Here is a 21,774-nt window from a genome sequence, read left to right as displayed (position 1 = left end):
TTCTTCCGCGAGCGCCCGGGTAATTTGAGCATATTATGCTTCGGATGGCTGCTTTGGGGGAGGTAATCAATAGCTTTAATGCTGGGTTAAGTTAATCCACATTGTACATTAGAGTACCTATTCAAAAATAGATTTGTGCTAAAAGGACTTGGGTCCTAGAACTGGGAAGCAGCAGGTTCGGAGGACGAAACAAAAAGCAGATACCAAAGTGGGGCTTTTGTTGTTCTTGTTGCATGTATCCTGCACTCAAGCCTCCACACAAATTGGTTTCCGTTGCCTGCCCCTCCCGAGCCTCAAACCGACATCTCCATTGATAAGAGAGTGGTGGTCCAATATCCATCATTCATATGACTATTTCTATGATCTCTACAATCCTTAGCCACTGCTTCACAAAACAATACAGATCAGCTTACAGTGAAAACGACACAACAGAAAATGGAAGACCGCAAGCTAGCAGTACTGCTGACACTCTGAGAGCGATGGGGCTTGGAGGCGGGTGGTTCCGCAGCAGTGGTTCCTATTTACACACACACACCCCCCTGCGGCTCAGTGGCATTGGTGTCTCGGTTAGCTGACTGAGCCGGCCCTGTTTGTGCCAGGAAGGGTTATGAGCTGTTATGAGGAGCCATGAACTGTATTACATGCTCACAACAAGTTTTAAGATCCTCTGCTACCTGTATGCACTGATGAAGGCCAACATAAGAAGCCATGGGCTGTTCTAAAAAGATAGGAGGTACTATAAATTAGTTATCTAAATGTACTTCATAGAAAGTGTTATAATCCCAGATAACATGGCCACAAAAGTAAAGGGGCCCCAAGGGTAACAGGCAGCACAATCGTATCAAGTGAAAGTACTGATTTTGGTTTGTGTATAGAATGGATTGTTCACTTTTTGAAGTTAGAGCTCATTTCTGAACTATGGTGTTGTTGTTTCATCCAAACGATTTTTAAGTTTGTTTGCTTGTTATGGATTAAAAACAATTTAAGCTAAATCAATGTACATGAACTATCCCTTAAAAAGAGGTGTGTCTATTGTGTTGCTGGCATGTTTTTCATTGGCTGCCTTCGGGGTAAATAAATAGAACTCTGCCAAGCACTATTGAGAATTCACATTTGAATAGGAAATTACTTTTTTTCAATTACAAGGAGAGTTTGCTCCAGTGAGGTGTATCACAAAAAGATCATATAACGGGATTTCGCATTTCCTGTGCGTATTACAATCAGGTGCACACCTGTGTTTTACTTTGCAAATAGCTTTCTCCGTCCAGATCTAGCTTACACACAATTCTCCATAATGAATCAAAATAATTTTTAATGAAAGCCAGAGATTGCTAAATGATAACAGGTACGAGACAATGCACCCCTGTCACCAAGTGATTGAGTGACAGAAAAGCCCAAAGCACTGTGCAATCAATCTGTCAGCGAGGTATCCCCCCAACACACACCTCCCTCCATTGCCCCCTGAGCGAAATACGAGGGTTACAGGAAAATAACAACACTGGAAAAGTCAAAGTAGCGTCGGCAAGCCTCAATTATGATGTGAACTCACCCCGACCTGTTTCTGTACTTTTAATCTCCTTCCTGTCTGTCTCATGCGTTCCCCTCATTTCTCAATCTATAGGTGCAAATGAGCTCCGTCTCCTATATACAGTGTTTTCCATTAGCACAGGCTGTCGGCTAATCAGCCGGTTACAGACTAATTTTCAGCCAGCTACATTTTCCACTTCATATTAACTAGGCTACTTTTCATTTAAAAGTTTCAATTCGCTAGTCCAACGAACCCTCTCCCACTAGATTGAACGATATGCATCTTCTAATGATCAGTCACAAAGCGAGCGATGACAGGGAAACGCAGCAGAGAGGAAGAGGCGAAGTGAGACGAGACGTTTCACTTGCCAAAATCTGTCCAAAATAAGCCTAATGCATTTCTATGGGCTTATTTTGGACCTAAGCTACAGTGAGCTCCAGAAGCATTGGGTCAGTGACACATTTGTTGTTGTTTTGGCTCTGTACTCCAGCACTTTGGATTTCAAATGATACAATGACTATGACTGTCAGCTTTAATTTGAGGGTATTTTCATCCATCTCGGGTGAACCGTTTATAAATTCCAGCACTTTTTGTACATAGTCCCCCCATTTTAGGGAACCAAAAGTGGGACAAATTCACTTATATTTGTATTAAAGGTTTAGTATTTGGTCCCATATTCTTAGCACGCAATGATTACATCAAGCTGGTGACTCTACAAACTTGTTGGATGCATTTGATGTTTGTTTTGGTTGTTTCAGATTATTTTGTGCCCAATAGAAATGAATGGCAAATAATGTATTGTGTCATTTTGGAGTCAATTGTATTGTAAATAAGAATATAATATGTTTCTAAACACTTCTACATTCATTTGGATGCTACCATGATTAAGGACAATCCTGAATGAATCGTGAATAATGATGAGTGAGAAAGTTACAGACACACAAATATCATACTGTACCCGCAAGACATGCTATATTTATGCCTCTAACTTTCTCACTCATCATTATTTAAGTTTCATTCACAAGTATCTGTAATCATTGTAGCATCCACATTAATGTAGAAGTGTTTAGAAAAATATTATATTCTTATTTGCAATAAAAGTGACTCCGTTCATTTGGCTCCCTAATTTGCATAGGCTACTGGTAGACCTAGGCTTTTTGGCAATTATCTGCAGATAAATTATGAGAAAATTCGATGAAGATGGAGAATCATCACTGCAGGAAAATAAGTAATGGAGAGCCTCATTCTAGTCCAAATATGATAGGGCACTCATGGAATCCAGGCATTAAGTATATTGAAAATTAATTAATTTGCCCAAGTTTATCATAAGACATGAACACAATGCATCAGTGATTCGTATTTCCTGCACATTTTGAAAGAGGCAATGAGAACGCCCCTGTCTGTTTGTGTCTGTGCAGTACGTTGTTAGCAATGATGCTAATGAAACCATTCTTCCTGTAGATGGAAAGGCAGTCCCAAAGACCTTCTCAATTAAATGTTATCTACAAAGTAGCCTATGCTTACTTGGCAGAATGATGTCATGATTATTTTCAACAATACAGTGAGTATTTGTTTTGCAATTAAGTGAAAATGCCCGAAAAGCCGGTGTTTGGAGGATATATTGGCACGGGTGGGGCATTATCACTTTAAACAATGGGTTACCAACATATACAAATAATGATTTATATATTTTCATAAAAAATGTTATTTTGATTAATTTATTCATACTATTTCATCCTTCCACAAGATATAGTCCCGACACAAATCTAGGGTTGCTACCAAGCCGGCTGGTCGTTCGTTCTATCGGTTCGGTTGCCAGAGACGCAGTCGTTCAGTCTTTTTGTTCTGTATCTATGGACGCAACCCAGTTTTAGTTAAACATTTTCCATTGCCATACTGGCTGGCAACATTCTTATCCCTTGCTTGCTAGCTAGCCAACTATGGCTAACTTATTAGCGTCAAAAAGTGCATCCAGAATAGCAGCAAAGTAGCTGCATTTGCGTGCGTATAAGCTGTTTTCTAGTGACATTTATTTGGATACATCCACAACAATGACCTAATTATGCACAATTTTGCATGTATAGCTGTGGGAAGTAGGGGTACTGAGGGTGCTGCAGCAACCCCTGAAATATCAGAATAAAAATAAACAAGTAAATATATATATTTTTGACAAATATTTCTTTGTCTTCTGTCATTCTGTATTGTCATCTATCGCCCTCCAGGTTCCCTTGGAGAGTTCATCAATGAGCTTGACGCCTTGATAAGTTCCTTTCCTGAGGATGGCTCACCCCTCACAGTTTTGGGGGATTTCAACCTCCCTACGTCTACATTTGACTCATTTCTCTCTGCCTCCTTCTTTCCACTCCTCTCCTCTTTTGACCTCACCCTCTCACCGTCCCCCCCTACTCACAAGGCAGGCAATACGCTTGACCTCATCTTTACTAGATGCTGCTCTTCTACTAATCTCACTGCAACTCCCCTCCATGTCTCCGACCACTACTTTGTATCCTTTTCTCTCTCGCTCTCCTCCTACACTACTCACTCTGCCCCTACACAGATGGTAATGCGCCGCCGCAACCTTCGCTCTCTCTCTCCCACTACTCTCTCCTCTTCCATCCTATCATCTCTTCCCTCTGCTCAATCCTTCTCCCTCCAATCTCCTGATTCTGCCTCCTCAACCCTCCTCTCCTCCCTTTCTGCATCCTTTGACTCTCTGTGTCCTCTATCCTCCCGGCCGGCTCAGTCCTCCCCTCCAGCTCCGTGGCTTGATGACTCATTGCGAGCTCACAGAACAGAGCTCCGGGCAGCTGAGCGGAAATGGAAGAAAACTAGACTCCCTGCGGACCTGGCATCTTTTCACTCCCTCCTCTCTACATTTTCTTCATCTGTTTCTGCTGCTAAGGGCACTTTCTACCACTCTAAATTCCAAGCATCTGCCTCTAACCCTAGGAAGCTCTTTGCCACATTCTCCTCCCTGCTGAATCCTCCTCCCCCCCCCTCCTCCCTCTCTGTGGATGACTTCGTCAACCACTTTGAAAAGAAGGTTGACGACATCCGATCCTCGTTTGTTAAGTCTAATGACACTGCTGGTCCTGCTCACACTGCCCTACCCTATGCTTTGACTTCTTTCTCCCCTCTCTCTCCAGATAAAATCTTGCGACTTGTGACTGCAGGCCGCCCAACAACCTGCCCGCTTGACCCCATCCCCTCCTCTCTTCTCCAGACCATCTCCGGTGACCTTCTCCCCTACCTCACCTCGCTGATCAACTCATCCTTGACCGCTGGCTATGTCCCTTCCGTCTTCAAGAGAGCGAGAGTTGCACCCCTTCTCAAAAAACCAACACTCGATCCCTCTGATGTCAACAACTACAGACCAGTATCCCTTCTTTCTTTTATTTCCAAAACTATTGAGCGTGCCGTCTTTAGCCAACTCTCTTGCTATCTCTCTCAGAATGACCTTCTTGAGCCTAACCAGTCAGGTTTCAGGACTGGTCATTCAACTGAGACTGCTCTTCTCTGTGTCACGGAGGCTCTCCGCACAGCTAAAGCTAACTCTCTCTCCTCTGCTCTTGTCCTTCTAGACCTGTCTGCTGCCTTTGATACTGTGAACCATCAGATCCTCCTCTCCACCCTCTCCGAGCTGGGCATCTCCGGCGCGGCTCACTCTTGGATTGCGTCCTACCTGACCGGTCGCTCCTACCAAGTGGCGTGGCGAGAAGCTGTCTCCGCACCACGTGCTCTCACCACTGGTGTCCCCCAGGGCTCAGTTCTAGGCCCTCTCCTATTCTCGCTATACACCAAGTCACTTGGCTCTGTCATATCCTCACATGGCCTCTCCTATCATTGCTACGCTGACGATACACAACTAATCTTCTCCTTTCCCCCTTCTGATAACCAGGTGGCGAATCGCATCTCTGCATGTCTGGCAGACATATCAGTATGGATGACGGATCACCACCTCAAGCTGAACCTTGGCAAGACGGAGCTGCTCTTCCTCCCGGGAAGGACTGCCCGTTCCATGATCTCGCCATCACGGTTGACAACTCCGTTGTGTCCTCCTCCCAGAGTGCGAAGAGCCTTGGCGTGACCCTGGACAATACCCTGTCGTTCTCCGCTAACATCAAGGCGGTGACCCGATCCTGCAGGTTCATGCTCTACAACATTCGGAGAGTACGACCCTGCCTTACACAGGAAGCGGCACAGGTCCTAATCCAGGCACTTGTCATCTCCCGTCTGGATTACTGCAACTCGCTGTTGGCTGGGCTCCCTGCCTGTGCCATTAAACCCCTACAACTCATCCAGAATGCCGCAGCCCGTCTGGTGTTCAACCTTCCCAAGTTCTCTCACGTCACCCCGCTCCTCCGCACACTCCACTGGCTTCCAGTTGAAGCTCGCATCTGTTACAAGACCATGGTGCTTGCCTATGGAGCTGTGAGGGGAACGGCACCTCCGTACCTTCAGGCTCTGATCAGTCCCTACACCCAAACGAGGGCATTGCGTTCATCCACCTCTGGCCTGCTGGCTCCCCTTCCTCTGCGGAAGCATAGTTCCCGCTCAGCCCAGTCAAAACTGTTCGCTGCTCTGGCACCCCAATGGTGGAACAAGCTCCCTCATGACGCCAGGACAGCGGAGTCACTCACCACCTTCCGGAGACATTTGAAACCCCACCTCTTTAAGGAATACCTGGGATAGGATAAAGTAATCCTTCTACCCCCCCCCCCCCTCTTAAAAAAAAAAAAAAAAATTGTAAAGTGGTTATCCCACTGGTTATAGGGTGAATGCACCAATTTGTAAGTCGCTCTGGATAAGAGCGTCTGCTAAATGACGTAAATGTAAATGTAAATGTATTAGCTGACCAATATTAATCTGCAGCGTGGGCAAAAACTTTTTTCCACCCTCCCCCCGTGCACCCCCACCCACAAACTACTTCCTGTGGCTATGATCACATGTGCACTACAAAAACACTGCTAAACAACAGCCTGTTGCTAGGTGCAGATTTTTCTCAAACCTCAAAAGTGGTCTCCTGACGTGGTTTAAGCATTGTTGTTGACTTAGAACATCCAGTTTTGTTGTTTGTCTACTTTTAAAAAAGTGTGATTTTGAGAGTGAAAAACAGAACAAAACCTGGAAAAACAAAACCTTTAATTAATTGTTCACGATAATGTAGGCTATTTACTTCATTTTTCTGTTTTAATAAAATACATAATTTTAAGAACTAACATCATCGTGGCAATTATTATCTTACAGTAAAACTGAAAATAAGACTTTAACCTCAAGAGAAGACAGGTTAAATGTAAAAACAATTTAATGTTCTCTTACTTAGAAAATAGTCCTGATCATAAAGGCCTAGACAAAATCCAAAACAATTAACAATACACTGAATTCATACATTTTCTGTAATTTAAATTGTAAAGTCATGTTTTTCTACACAATACCACAACACATTTTTCCAATCTTGGTGGTAAACGCGCTAAAGTATAAAATAATTTCGCTGTGTATTTCAGATAGAATCAAGGCATTAGAATGTACCAGAGGCCACCAAAACAGAGCTCCTTCAGCAAAAAAATTATAATAATTTACTACTGTATTGTCCATTTAATAGCTTTCCCCTGGTTCTTAGTCTCTTTCACCTCGTCTGTCCTTTGGTTTATTCTGCTCTATCTTAATTGGAAATACATTTGTGTGTGGGGAGAAAGTGGATTAATTAATCTCCTCTTCCTGTCCATCATCCTCTCCTCCATTTCTTCCTCCTCTCCCACACATTAGCTGTGACCTTTCTGAGTTGGGGTGAATGCAGATTTGTATGGAGTTCTCTCTAACCACCTCTGTCTCCCACTCTCTAATTGAACTGGCATAGACATTGGTCTCTTTCATGTAATGGAGTAATTACCCATTGAACTGGTATAGACATCGGTCTCTTTCATGTAATGGAGTAATTACCTTGTGCACTCCCCCTTTCCTCTCCACTCGACTACTCTTCCTTCCCATCCTCTCCTCGTCTCCCCTCTACTCCCCTCCTCCTCTCTTCTTGTCTCACCAGTCCTCTCCCCCTCCCTACCCTCCCTTCCCCTGTTGCTTCTTTCCTCCCCTCCCTTCCCAGATTTATTTTCTTCTCCTCTCCTGTTATATACCTGTCACTCATGATGTGATCTTTGGCCTCTGGACAGTAGACTGCTCTACAAGGCAGTGGACAGCTCGCTGTCTTCGGAGGCTGTAAGGTCGAGGGGGACAGCTGTGGGACTGAGTATGTATGTGTTTGTTTGTGTGTGTGTGTGTGTGTGTGTGTGTGCGTGCACACGCCTGGGAGTGTTGTTTGTAATGATGATTGCTGAGCAGGGTTATCCCGCAGTCGGTTTTGCTTGCTCTGCTGTGGAGAGGGTGAGGCGGCCGGCTAGGAAATGTACTGCCTTGTGAGTCCCCCATGGCTCTCTGTTTATAAGAGCAGAGTATAGAGTGACATTTAACTTGACCTTCTGCTGGCTGCATAAGCCTCCTAGACGCCCAGCCACTGCCCAGCACTGAAATGGCAAACGCCAAATTCAACCATGAAGACTGACCTGTAGATCTCATTCCTCTTGTTGACTAGCAACCCATGAGCACTAACATGAAGGTTTCAAACAGACGCTCACTTAAGTGCTCTCTGTTGCTGCTAAACCCAATATTCAATTGGTTACCTGCCATCCCAGGAAGATGGGGCCAAACTCAAAACTTTTTGGTTTCCATTTCAATACAGCTTCTCAAACTCACGAAGACCCTTGTGGTTGATGATAAACCAAAGATATCAATACACAAAGTCACAAATACATTGATATGAGGTTTTTATAGTGTTATGATGTCATGTCATAGTATCGTGGGGACCAGGTTAGAGTTACTAGATAATTGGCTTGGTGCTGATGTTTAGGATAGCATGATTGATGGACAGGATACTGACTTGGGGTAATAACATCAAAGAATGGGAGTGCTCATTGACGATGGCCAGATGTGGTTGAAGAAATGTGTAACCAAGAGTATAAAAGCTGTGAGATTTGTGTGTGTGGGCAGTTCAACTGTGGGGCAATGCTATGTCCGTTTGCTAGATAAACCCACGGGCTCGTGATCAAATAAATACTTGGTAAAATCTCCACAGAATGTCTAAGTAAATTCTTGCATCTTGAACTTCTCAATACCAGAAACTCATCATAACATACATACACAAGTCCTGCATTTTAAATGATCGTTCCATGATCCCTCAGGGGAGACGCAAAGAGATATTCCAGCCTGGCCTGTCGTCGCTTGCCTGCCACTGTTCTAATTCCTGCACTGATCCAGTAGGCTCTGGCCTTCTCCCCCCTCCCTCCCTTCCTTCCCTCCCTCCCCCCAATTTGGCCTGATTAAAGTTCTCCACCGTGACACATCGAAACAAGGCCCCACGTCATTTCTTAGAAGCAAGCTAAGCGAGAAGTCCTTGTGTAGTAAGGAATAACTTTGTTGAATGAGTCATGAACAATCAAATGTGTCCCTTTGCTCAGCAGACAACCGAATCAATTGGCATGTTTTTGAAACACCACCTAATATAATATAAGTGCTTCCCTCGCCGAGTTATTTGACTGGGACGAGGATAATAGCCGATAGGATAAAAGGCTAAAGTAATGGCGGCAGAAATGCCTTTAGTGTGTGGCGGGGGGTGGCTGTAGATTGATCCCATTTATTCTCACTCTCTTCCAGGGCCTAACACTAATTACAGAGGCCCCATTTACTCCCCGTACACATCACCCAACCGCATCTTCTGCTATTTAGGAAACATTATAATTATCGAGAAAATTTTGTCGATACCTCCCTTGGATTGTGCCGCTAACCCAGTGGATCAAATCAAATGTATTTATAAAACCCTTTTTACATCAGCAGATGTCACAAAGTGCTTTTACAGAAAACCCAGCCTAAAACCCCAAACAGCAAGCAATGCAGATGTGAAGCTCTCTCCCTCGCTCCGTGGTAGCTCTTTTGCGTCTGTTTCCACCATTGATTTGATTTCCATGCTATTTGTCAAGGTTTGCGCTCGATTTCCTGTGTGCAAGGCACTTGACATACAAATCAAATGGGGGGGGTTACCTGCTAACTGTGTATAGCCAATAACCCAAAAGTATGCAATCATGTAGATTCAAGCTTCAATCAAGGTAAACAAATAGTTCATAGATTAAGATTACTTTCAGGTTTTTCTCTGTCAGATTTTGTTCATTTGGTTGTCGGCCCCCAGATCAGTTTCCCTACAACATTCCTTATCCATTTGCCTGCCCATGTTTTGGTTACCCACACTCTCAATTACACCCAGATTACCCAGCTGCCCCAGGCAGTTTGGCAGCAGCTACAGCATAAATCTGGTCCAGCTCCCATTATGCTCACTTGAGCCGGCTAATGCCATAAAACACTGCTTGTTAGAAAACTCTGAGGAATACGGTGCACTGTGCACTAACGCTGTGGGCTAAAAAAGACCTAATAGCTTGGAATACTGTGTACAAATGGGATATCATAAATATGTTGGAGTTATATTAAGTACAGAAGGGAATGAAGACAGGGATTTTGTATTTTTTTTTTTCCTTTAATGATTTTAAAGTATGGAACGTTCATTTCATATGGATCCGCCTAAAATGATTTCAGATTTCTAAACCAGATAAATGTAATTTTATGTAATGGTTGACATTTCATACCTGACAAATAATTTGAAGGCAAATGTAATTTCCCTTTAAGCAGGTTATCCTACTTACAAAGCATGTAGAGGTCTGAGTGTATGATTTTTAAGTAATTAATTTGCATTTTATTACATGACATAAGTATTTGATACATCAGAAAAGCAGAACTTAATATTTGGTACAGAAACCTTTGTTTGCAATTACAGAGATCATACGTTTCCTGTAGGTCTTGAACAGGTTTGCACACACTGCAGCAGGGATGTTGGCCCACTCCTCCATACAGACCTTCTCCAGATCCTTCAGGTTTCGGGGCTGTCGCTGGGCAATACAAACTTTCAGCTCCCTCCAAAGATTTTCTATTGGGTTCATGTCTGGAGACTGGCTAGGCCACTCCAGGACCTTGAGATGCTTCTTACGGAGCCACTCCTTAGTTGCCCTGGCTGTGTGTTTCGGGTCGTTGTCATGCTGGAAGACCCAGCCATGACCCATCTTCAATGCTCTTACTGAGGGAAGGAGGTTGTTGGCCAAGATCTCGTGATACATGGCCCCATCCATCCTCCCCTGAATACGGTGCAGTCATCCTATCCCCTTTGCAGAAAAACATTCCCAAAGAATGATGTTTCCACCTCCATGCTTCACGGTTGGGATGGTGTTCTTGGGTTTGTACTCATCCTTCTTCTTCCTCCAAACACGGCGAGTGGAGTTTAGACCAAAAAGCTATATTTTTGTCTCATCAGACCATATTACCTTCTCCCATTCCTCCTCTGCATCATCCAGATGGTCATTGGCAAACTTCAGACGGGCCTGGACATGCGCTGGCTTGAGCAGGGGGACCTTGCGTGCGCTGCAGGATTTTAATCCATGACAGCGTAGTGTGTTACTAATGGTTTTCTTTGAGACTGTGGTCCCAGCTCTCTTCAGGTCATTGACCAGGTCCTGCCGTGTAGTTCTGGGCTGATCCCTCACCTTCCTCATGATCATTGATGCCCCACGAGGTGAGATCTTGCATGGAGCCCCAGACCGAGGGTGATTGGCCGTCATCTTGAACTTCTTCCATTTTCTAATAATTGCGCCAACAGTTGTTGCCTTCTCACCAAGCTGCTTGCCTATTGTCCTGTAGCCCATCTCAGCCTTGTGCAGGTCTACAATTTTATCTCTGATGTCCTTACACAGCTCTCTGGTCTTGGCCATTGTGGAGAGGTTGGAGTCTGTTTGATTGAGTGTGTGGACAGATGTCTTTTATACAGGTAACGAGTTCAAACAGGTGCAGTTAATACAGGTAATGAGTGGAGAACAGGAGGGCTTCTTAAAGAAAAACTAACAGGTCTGTGAGAGCCGGAATTCTTACTGGTTGGTAGGTGATCAAATACTTATGTCATGCAATAAAATGCAAATGAATTACTTAAAAATAATACAATGTGATTTTGTTTTAGATTCCGTCTCTCACAGTTGAAGTGTACCTTTGATACAAATTACAGACCTCTACATGCTTTGTAAGTAGGAAAACCTGCAAAATCGGCAGTGTATCAAATACTTCTACTATATATATATATATACACACACACATACATTTTACCCAATCTACCTGGTACTACCTGGATAATACACATTGTTACAGCATGTGTTTTGGCAAATACTATACCATCCGCAATAGGACTGTAATATGCATTCTATATGCATATTCTTTTCTAACATCTTACATTTGTGAGTGACAAATCATGTGTGATATAGGGTAATGCACTGTACCGTATTGAAGTGTGCATAGTAAACAACGATACATTATTCAAAGGCGTTTCCTGCAGTAGCTCCATTAAACTCAACCCACTCTCTCTTCTTCCCTGGTCTCTCTCCCTCTGCCAGGTCCCCCCTATCGGTCTATACTGTCGCTCCCAGGATACCCCCCCTCTCCCTGCCAAATCTCTCCCTCTCTCTGTTCTCTCTCTCTGTCATCCCCTTCTCTCTCCATCCCTGGAATGTTCTGTCTCTCCATCAGCTCCTTCTCTCTCTCTAGCACACACAACCCCACCCGCCCCTCATCTCTCTATCTTCCTCCCTGGTCTCTCTCTTTCTCACTCTCTCCTTCTCTGCCTGCTCCACTCTGGCTCGGGGGCGGTGCTCAGCATTAGCCTGCTGCTTCGCCTTCTGGAAAGATCCCGGGAGGTTTCCAACAAAGAGGGCAGATTTTTTAACAAGTCTGGCTCTCTACAGCAACCCACTGCCGAAGACGGCCATTTGTCAACCACTCACACACACACCTCTCTCTCCTCTCCATTTATCTCTAAACGTTTCACTGATCCTGGGACACAACACTCTGCATGGCACTCCACTCTCTCCCTCTTACACACACACACACATACATACACACACACACACACACACACACACTTCCTCCATGTTCCTGTTGTCTACATATCTCACCCTCCTCCCCCTCTCCCCATCTGTTTCTTTCTTCCTGCGCGTGCCAGCGGTAAATTGTTAATTTGATCCAAAAGATGGCGGCCGGGTGCTCCCTATTCTATCTAAGCTGAGAGGAGAGATGGGTGGGCCTTGTGAGGGACAGACTGAGGGGTCAGGCCAGGTGTGTTGGAGGTGAGATGGGCTTCAGGTTAGACAGTGTTAACGTTCTCCTCAGAGGACACATGGCTGGTCTATATAATAATATATAATATGCCATTTAGCAGACGCTTTTATCCAAAGCGACTTACAGTCATGCGTGCATACATTATTATTATTATTATTTTATTTTTTTGTGTATGGGTGGTCCCGGGGATCGAACCCACTACCTTGGCGTTACAAGTGCCGTGCTCTACCAGCTGAGCTACAGAGGACCACATGTCTACTATATACACGATCCTACTATATTCTATACTAGTATGTATAGAATATAGTAGTATCCTATACACTATACTACTATATAGTATACTACTATTTACTATACTAGTATGTACTGTACTATATATTATAAACTATACTACTATATACTATACTACTATATACTGTACTATACACTCAGCAGAAGCATTTCAAATTATATTGAGCATTCTGGTGCTATTTTATGACAGTGGCTTTAAAAAGATACCTCCTATAGTTATAGTTAACAACAAGTAGTGTGTTGTGATGGTCTTGTAGAATACATACACAGGGATCCACACACACTCACGCGCTCACACGCACGCACACACACTTAGTCATGAACGTCACATATGGAAAGCATGCCCGTGTGAGAAGAGAATAAATACATCACAGCAACCAGACAATAGCCTGAGGACGCACATTGGTGTTGACAAACCATGCAAAAGCCTCTTCTCATAAATATAAACCAGCAAGGGGGGTATCAATAGAATTTGCCCCTTCATAAGGTTGTAGAGTTGTAACATATACTGCTAGTTACATAGTAACACCTTTGTAGTGACATGGTAATATAGCTAAGTGGATAAACTATATTACATTTTACATTTACATTTACATATTACCATGTCACTGCAACGTTGTTACTATGTAACTACATGTTAATACAATGTTACCAACTGACGGTGCCACTCACTAACTCAGATAAGAGCGGGTATGAAGAAAATTCTGGCTACTACCTTCTACGAGAGGTTGTAACACAACCTCTGCTGCAGCGCAACAGCTCCCTCCCCGCTCGCCTGCAGGCCGTTGACTTCCTGTCCAAGCTGTCAGCTTGATTGACAGTACAGTTGGCTTTACAAATGAATCCGTCCCGATTACATCTGACAGCGTTATGGACCAATAAATGCAGATTTGTGTTGCATTATAGTGCCTATCAGATTTGATTTGTAGCGCCACGTCCAAGGAACACTAGTGCAGGCCAGTAAAACGTCTCACTATGACTGCAGTACGACGCAAATGTATTCAAACGGAATTCTCGACTTTGATCTGAGGATTCCACTTTGTCGTGATTTTTCCGCAAATGCAACTTGTATTTCGCCACATCGAAATCTTGAGAAAGATGGAATGGTTTGTTTGAATGATGTATATCACCTGGAGGAGCTTCTGATGTGACATTTAAAGGCCCTTACAGAAAAATCACATGATTTCACATGTGGGAAAACCACACGATTTCACGTGGGAAAACCACATGATTTCACATGTGGGAAAACCACACGATTTCACATGTGGGAAAACCACACGATTTCATGTGGGAAAATCACACGATTTCACATGTGAAAATCACACAATGAAGTTTCACGTGGATATTTTTCATGAGATTTCACAGCTGATGCACCGCAAACAAAAATGAGTTATTAGGATGTCCCCGGAACGTCACACAGCCGCAGTGTTTTGAACATACATATTTTACACACTTTGACATACATGATTACATTGTGTATGTTCTCACTTGGGATTTGAACTCACAACCTCTTGGTTCACGGCATTCCGATCTTCCTGCTACCCCACCATGTCTGTGTCAAGAACTGATTTCACCTGTATTCCTAAACTTTGGACTTCAAAGTAAATCTCAGCTTTGTTACAAATACACTCAAGTTAAACAATTATATTTATTATAGTGATTCAGGAGTAACATTACTCACATGTGAAAATTGAATTTGCAGTTTTACATGTGAAAAACTTTCAAATGTTATCATGTGTAGTTTCACGTTATCACATGTTGCTTTTACATGTTGTTACATTATCACATTAACATCGCATAAGATCATGTGATTACATCCGCTTTCTGTCGACCCTGCGGTGATCAAATTGTAACCTAATGTTATGAGTAACACTTCACTTTACACAAGTCTCAGAATACTCCTCCCTGCTTGTGCAGGTTATCTATAAATGGTGTGCAGACAGAGACAGAAGGGTACGATCGCCCTCCCACCCGCCCTCATCAGGAGCAGCTTGCCCAATTCCATGAGTCAGCGTTGATGCTGTGCAAAAAATAAACAATTAGCCCGCCATCTTGTTCATAAAAGTGGCATTCGCAGGGAGGACAGTCTGTCAGGTAAAATGGAGCTTGATATCCCGCGGCAGTAATCATAAAGTGTGTTGTCTAAGGGAGGCTGCATATCGATGTGAGCTCGGCCTACCTCGACTCATCTCTCTCTGGGTAAAAATACTCCTCCCTGCTTGTGCAGGTTATCTATAAATGGTGTGCAGACAGAGACAGAAGGGTACGATCGCCCTCCCACCCGCCCTCATCAGGAGCAGCTTGCCCAATTCCATGAGTCAGCGTTGATGCTGTGCAAAAAATAAACAATTAGCCCGCCATCTTGTTCATAAAAGTGGCATTCGCAGGGAGGACAGTCTGTCAGGTAAAATGGAGCTTGATATCCCGCGGCAGTAATCATAAAGTGTGTTGTCTAAGGGAGGCTGCATATCGATGTGAGCTCGGCCTACCTCGACTCATCTCTCTCTGGGTAAAAATGGGATAATGCAGGGGCTCTGGTGAAACTGCGTCACAAATGATCCCAAAATGCTCATGACTTACAGGAGATTCATTGTCACAATATGCTGTCTCAAATTCACAAAAACACACAGCCTTAAAGACACATGCCCCTGATAGACAGACAGACAACATTTACATATTGTGAATCAGACACTTGTAACAATTTTGATACTGTTCTTTCTCGCATTCACAGTAAACACACACACACACACACACACACACACACACACACCTGCACACAGCCACATTAGACCCTAACGGAGGGTAGGGAAAAGGTTGCTATTTAAAAAAGATTAAAAGCAGGGACAGAGATTAATGCGCACAGGCGTTTTTACGCACTGCGGGCCCCTTGTTTCACCATTAAACACACTACACACACTCTCTGTTCGGTAAGCCACTAGGATGCGTGGCGGGCATAAGTCCTGCGTCAAGCTGTGTCCACCGCCTGCCCTTTACGCATTGTATTTAAAAATGAGACATCAAGGCTGAGGCTCAGGGGTGAATGCTAAGGACAGGTTTGTGGAGGAAAAGGAAACAGCTTTTTCACTACAGAGGGTCCCTCTCAAGGGTGAATCTCAATAAGGTGTAAAGTGACTTCCTCTCCTCGTCTCCTTTCCTTGAGCTGCACTGACTTGTGAAAGGGTTTGATTGGTGAAGCGAAGACATCTGCCATGTTGCTTTCACTTATCCGGTGTTTTCAGGTTTTGTGCAAATTTCAAATGCAAAACAGGGGGCGAGCAAGGCAATGCCCTACTAAAAAGTTGTTACTGCTACATATCGAATCAGAGCATTCAATTGTCCCGAAATCTAAATCCTTTATAGGAATTTGATGGAAGTAGTAATTCATTAGCTAAGGCAAAGCCAATCAGTCTCTGTGATTGATCTATTACAGGGCCAATCCTGTTTGTTCCTGTCAGTGCTGGGATTAGTCCAAAGGCTCTGTTTGTTAATTGTGTGTGTGTGTGTGTGTGAGAGTTTTATGTGTGTATGACAGAGAGAGAGATCGAAATAGAGAGACAGAGAGAGAAAGAGGGAGTAGGTGTGTGCGTGAGTGCAAAACAAACAGAGCGAGCCTCATGTCGCCGATGTGAATCGGGTCAAATTAAGATGTCCCATTAACAAACATTGACCCTTGGTCCTTCCTTGTCATTAGACTAAGGGCTCCACTCAACAGAGCAAACAGCACTCGGCTCAGTCGGGCTCCATTATCTTGCATAATAAGGAGCGGTCAGAGTAGAAAAGATAGATAAGCTACGAGACATACCCGCTATCAAACACCAAACAATCCAATCCCGAGCCCCTCTGATTAATTGAGTATCGCTTAACCTTTTCTCTCCGAGCCCATTTGTCAAGCAGTGGAATAGATCTTACTTTACCCCAAATCGCAAACAAGACCGTACAGACCAAATTAAGAGCATTCACTACATCGTCATATCATTATCATTAGTCAGTACATTGTTTAACATGTTTGTTACATTTGAACTAATATGTCATGCTTAGAGTCACAACATTGTTATACCCAGTGTTATAAGTGTTTTTTGTCTCTCACAACAAGCACAGTTTTAAGGGAGGCATGAGGGGAGGGGGCAATTGTCTGGGAGGGGTTAGATACTGAAAACCTGATGATGGTGGTAGCAATTCAATAAATAATTAAATGAAAGTCACACACACCAACGTTTCGGCTATAATTCCGTTATCAGAGTGAGTGGCAATATGCCCATCGTTGTTCAGTCATGGCACCCCAGGCCTGCCGTTTGAGTACCACTGCTGTATATCTTCTTGAGGGCATGTTGTCTTACTTTGGATGTGTGATGGATGAGAGCAGTGTTTGAGTACCCCCTGCAATTGCACTTATTTGATCTAAGCCAGTATAAGCACACCTGATTCAATTGGTCAACTAATAATCAAGCCCTTGAATCAGGTGTAAGTCAGGTAGTTGAAATCAGATGTGCTAGTTAATACTGCGAAACACGGTTAAGAGTAACCAGGGTCGTATTAACTAGGAACCAAACGGAAGTAAACAGACTGAAACGGGGAGAGACTACCTGAACTTGTCCAATAGGAAACACTTGTTTTTGTTTTCCATTACAAAACATTTTGCTAGTGTGCACTAATGAATATGACCCAGGTGTGCTAGTACTGGGAAACACTGTGTTCAAGTCCTACAGCTCTATTTCTTGTAAAGAACATGGCGTCTTACTTTGGATGTGTGAATTGGTCTACCAGGGTGACCTTTTCCACCAGGTCTCCTCCGATGTTCCTCACCAGGTCATAGAAGTCGTTCTCTGCATAGCCCTCGGCCGGTAGCCAGAAGGAGATGTCGTTGATCAGAGGTGGGTACTTACTGAGGGGCTGAGGAGGGGAGGAGGAGAGGGAAGCGGGAGGGGGAGGAGAGGAGATGGGAGCAGAGGAGAGGGAAAATGAGTGCACTTTTAGAACAAAGAATAACAATGAGAGACAGCAATGCACACTTTGGGTTTGTCTTAGCCACTGCCACCAATCGCTTTGTTTTACTTTTTTTTAAATCAATTTCTATGCAACAGCCAATAGAATTTCATACCCAAATCATCTGAAGTCACTTCAAACCTAATCATTGAGCTGCTACACAATCCACATTCAAAGCTGCTTTTAGATTATTTGAAATTATTTGGGTGATCCATATGGGATAGTGTTTTCACAAAGACAAACTAAGAGGAAGAAGAAGAGCAAAAATAGTGTGTGATGAAGAACCGATAGTGTGAAATGAGTAGGGGCACGATGACACGATCCCTTTCGAATTGTGTTGTGGAATACATAACCAAACCAAATCACATTTTATTTGTCACATGCGCCGAATACAACGGGTGTAGACTTTACCGTATTTTTTCGGGTCTTCCTCTGACACCGCATGATATAGAGGTCCTGGATGGCAGGGAGCTTGGCCCCAGTGATATACTGGGCTGTCCGCATCACCCTCTGTGGCGATTTGTGGTCGAGGGCGGTGCATTTGCCATACCAAGCGGTGATGAAGCCAGTCAACATGCTCTTGATGGTGCAGTTGTATACGTTTTTGAGGATCCAAGGGCCCATGCCAAATCTTTTCAGCCTCCTGAGGTGGAAGAGGCGCTGCCGTGCCCTCTTCATGACTGTGCGGGTGTGTGTGGACCATGTTAAGTCCTTAGTGATGTGGACGCCAAGGAACTTAAAGCTCTCGACCCGCTCCACTACAGCCCCGTCGATGTGGATGGGGGCATGCTCTCCCCTCTTTCTCCTCTAGTCCACGTTCAGCTCCTTGGTCTTACTGACGTTGAGGAAGAAGCTGTTGTCCTGGCACCACACTGCTAAGTCTCTGACCTCCTCCCTGTAGGCTGTCTCTTCACCGTCTGTGACCAGGCCTACCACCGTTGTGTCGTCAGCAAACTTGATGATGGTATTGGGAGTCATGCATTGCCACGCAGTTGTGGGTGAACAGGGAGCACAGGAGGGGACTAAGCACACACACCCTGAGGGGACCCCTTGTTGAGGGTCAGCGTGGCAGAGGTGTTGTTGCCTACTCTCACCACCTGGAGCCAGCCTGTCAGGAAGTCCAGGATCCAGTTGCAGATGGAGGTGTTCAGCCCCATGGTCCCCAGCTTGGTGATGAGCTTGGAGGGGACTGTGTTGAACGCTGAGTTGTAGTCTATGAACAGCATTCTCACATAGTTATTTCCCCTCTTGTCCAGGTTGGAGAGGGTTAATGTGAAGTGCAATTGAGATTGCGTCATCTGTGGATCTGTTGGGACGGTATGCAAATTGGAGTGGCCCCAGGGTGTCTGGGATGATGGTGTTGATGTGTGTCATGACCAGCCTTTCAAAGCACTTCATAATTACAGATGTGAGTGCTAAAGTGCGACAGTCATTTAGGAAGGTTACCTTGGAGTTCGTTGGAACCGGGACAATGGTGGTCAGCTTGAAACATGTTGGGATTACAGACTGGGACAAGGGGATATTGAAAATGTCAGTGAAGACACTTGCCAGCTGGTATGATCATGCTTTGAGTACGCGCCCTGGTATTCCGTTGGGCCGGCGGTCTTGTGAGTGTTAACCTGTTTAAAAGTTTTACTAACATCGTCCACGGAGAGCGAGATCACAGTCATCCGGAACAACAGGGGCTTTCAGTATTCCTCGAAGAGAGCATAAAAAGGCATTTAGCTCATTTGGGAGTTCTGCATCACTGGGCACGGCTGGGATTCCCTTTGTAATCCGTTATCGTCTGCAAGCCCAGCCGCATACGATGAGCGTCAGAGCCGGCGTAATAGGATTCCACCTTCCTCCAATATTGTCATTTTGCATGTTTGATGTCTCATCTGAACTTTCTTGTATGTGTCCAGGTCCGTGTCCCGTTCCTTGTAAGCAGTAGCTTTAGTCTTTAGCCCAGTGCGGATATTGCCTGCAATTCATGGTTTTTGGTTTAGATACATTTGTATAGTCACTGTGGGGACGACGTCGTCTATGCACTTATTGATGAAGCCCGTGACTGATATGGTAAACTCCTCAATGGTATCGGTCAAATCCCGGAACATATCCCAGTCTTTACTAGCAAAACCGTCTTTTAGCCTCACGTCTGCTTCATCGGACCACTTCCCTCGTGGATGCCATTTTGATGTATCTGCATCAAAGGAAGTTAGAGGTAGCATGCTAGCTGTTCCTGTAGACCTCCAGTCATTGCGCAAACACTAGTTTGCATTGGCTCATGAAACTACATCTAACTTCCTTCATACTGGACACAGATACATCAAAATGGTATCCACAAGTTCATCTCACTATCCCTATAATGGGCTGCTAGTAAATCAGACCGCAAAAAAGGAAAAAATCCGAAGCCACCACCAGAAGGAGAGATATTTCCCTGGCTTCCGGGTGAGTCTCTGTTAATGCGTCTTTATTCAGTGGAACTTTCCAAAGGCTACACTGGAACAGACTGCAGGGAGCTGTCAAGGGCTGAGGTGTAAGGTGTGTGGAAGTCAGGCGCAGGACACCGAAGCTAGTCCAACAAAGTTTACTAAAGTTACCAAAAGGCGAAAATACAGAGAACGGCCTCAACAATAAACAGAGGCGAGCGAAATACGCAAACAGTGCGTAAAACAAATAAACACGAAAACAGGTACAAAACACGCAGCACAACGGACAGGCGAAAAACAACACACAATCTAGCCTAAGCAAAACAAGGAACTTATAGGACAAGTAATCAACACACAAATGGACACAGGTGTAAAAGACAGACGAAAGCAATCACACCAAGAAACATAGAGCGGTGGCAGCTAGTACTCCGGGGACGGCGAACGCCGAAGCCTGCCCGAACCAGGAGGAGGAGCAGTCTCGGCAGAATCCGTGACAGTACCCCCCCCTTGACGCTGCGGCTCCAGCCGTGCGCCGACCCGGCCTCGGGGACGGCCAGGAGGACGCGGACCCGGGCGCGTGGGATGCCCACGGTGGAACTCAGTCAGGAGGGGATGGATCGAGGATGTCCCTCCTGGGCACCCAGCACCGTTCCTCCGGACCGTACCCCTCCCACTCCACGAGATACTGGAGACCACTCATCCGGCGCCTCGAGTCCAAGATGGTCCGGACCCTGTACGCCGGGGCCCCCTCGATGTCCAAAGGGGGCGGAGGGGTCTCTCCTATCTCATCTTCTTGGAGTGGGCCAGCTACCACCGGCCTGAGAAGAGACACATGGAACGAGGGGTTAATATTTTTGTACTCAATAGGCAGTTGCAACCTGTAACACACCTCGTTCAATCTTCTCAGGACTTTGAAGGGCCCCACAAACCGCCGACCCAGCTTCCGGCAGGGCAGGCGGAGGGGCAGGTTTCGAGTCGAGAGCCAGACTCGATCTCCCGGTGCGTACACCGGTCCCTCACTGCGGTGGCGATCGGCGCTCGCCTTTTGTTGACGGATGGCACGCTGCAGATGGACATGGGCAGCGTCCCCACGTCTCCTCCGAGAGCCGAATCCATTCGTCCCACCGCAGGGGGCCTCGATCTGGCTCTCGTGCCATGGTGCCAGGACCGGCTGATAACCTAAAACACACTGGAAAGGTGTTAAATTGGTGGAGGAGTGGCGGAGAGAGTTCTGGGCCATCTCTGCCCAGGGGATGAACCTAGACCACTCCTCCGGCCGGTCCCGGCAATAGGACCTCAAAAATCTACCCACAT

The 21,774-nt window shown here is 45.0% G+C and overlaps 1 protein-coding gene across 1 annotated transcript in view; it reads right to left on the bottom strand.

Moving 5' to 3' along the window:
- LOC121549980 (phenylalanine--tRNA ligase, mitochondrial) overlaps positions 1-21,774 on the bottom strand; it is a 136,924-nt gene that overhangs the window by 36,330 nt on the left and 78,820 nt on the right. The window contains exon 7 of the mRNA XM_041862020.2: positions 17,805-17,956. Coding sequence (XP_041717954.1) covers positions 17,805-17,956 — 152 coding nt within the window. The remainder of the gene's footprint in view (positions 1-17,804; positions 17,957-21,774) is intronic.

This window comes from Coregonus clupeaformis, chromosome 34 (assembly GCF_020615455.1).
Source record: "Coregonus clupeaformis isolate EN_2021a chromosome 34, ASM2061545v1, whole genome shotgun sequence".
NCBI lineage: Eukaryota > Metazoa > Chordata > Actinopteri > Salmoniformes > Salmonidae > Coregonus > Coregonus clupeaformis.
The sequence above is the reverse complement of the archived record's forward strand: the minus strand, read 5'-3'. Positions and strand labels throughout refer to the sequence as shown.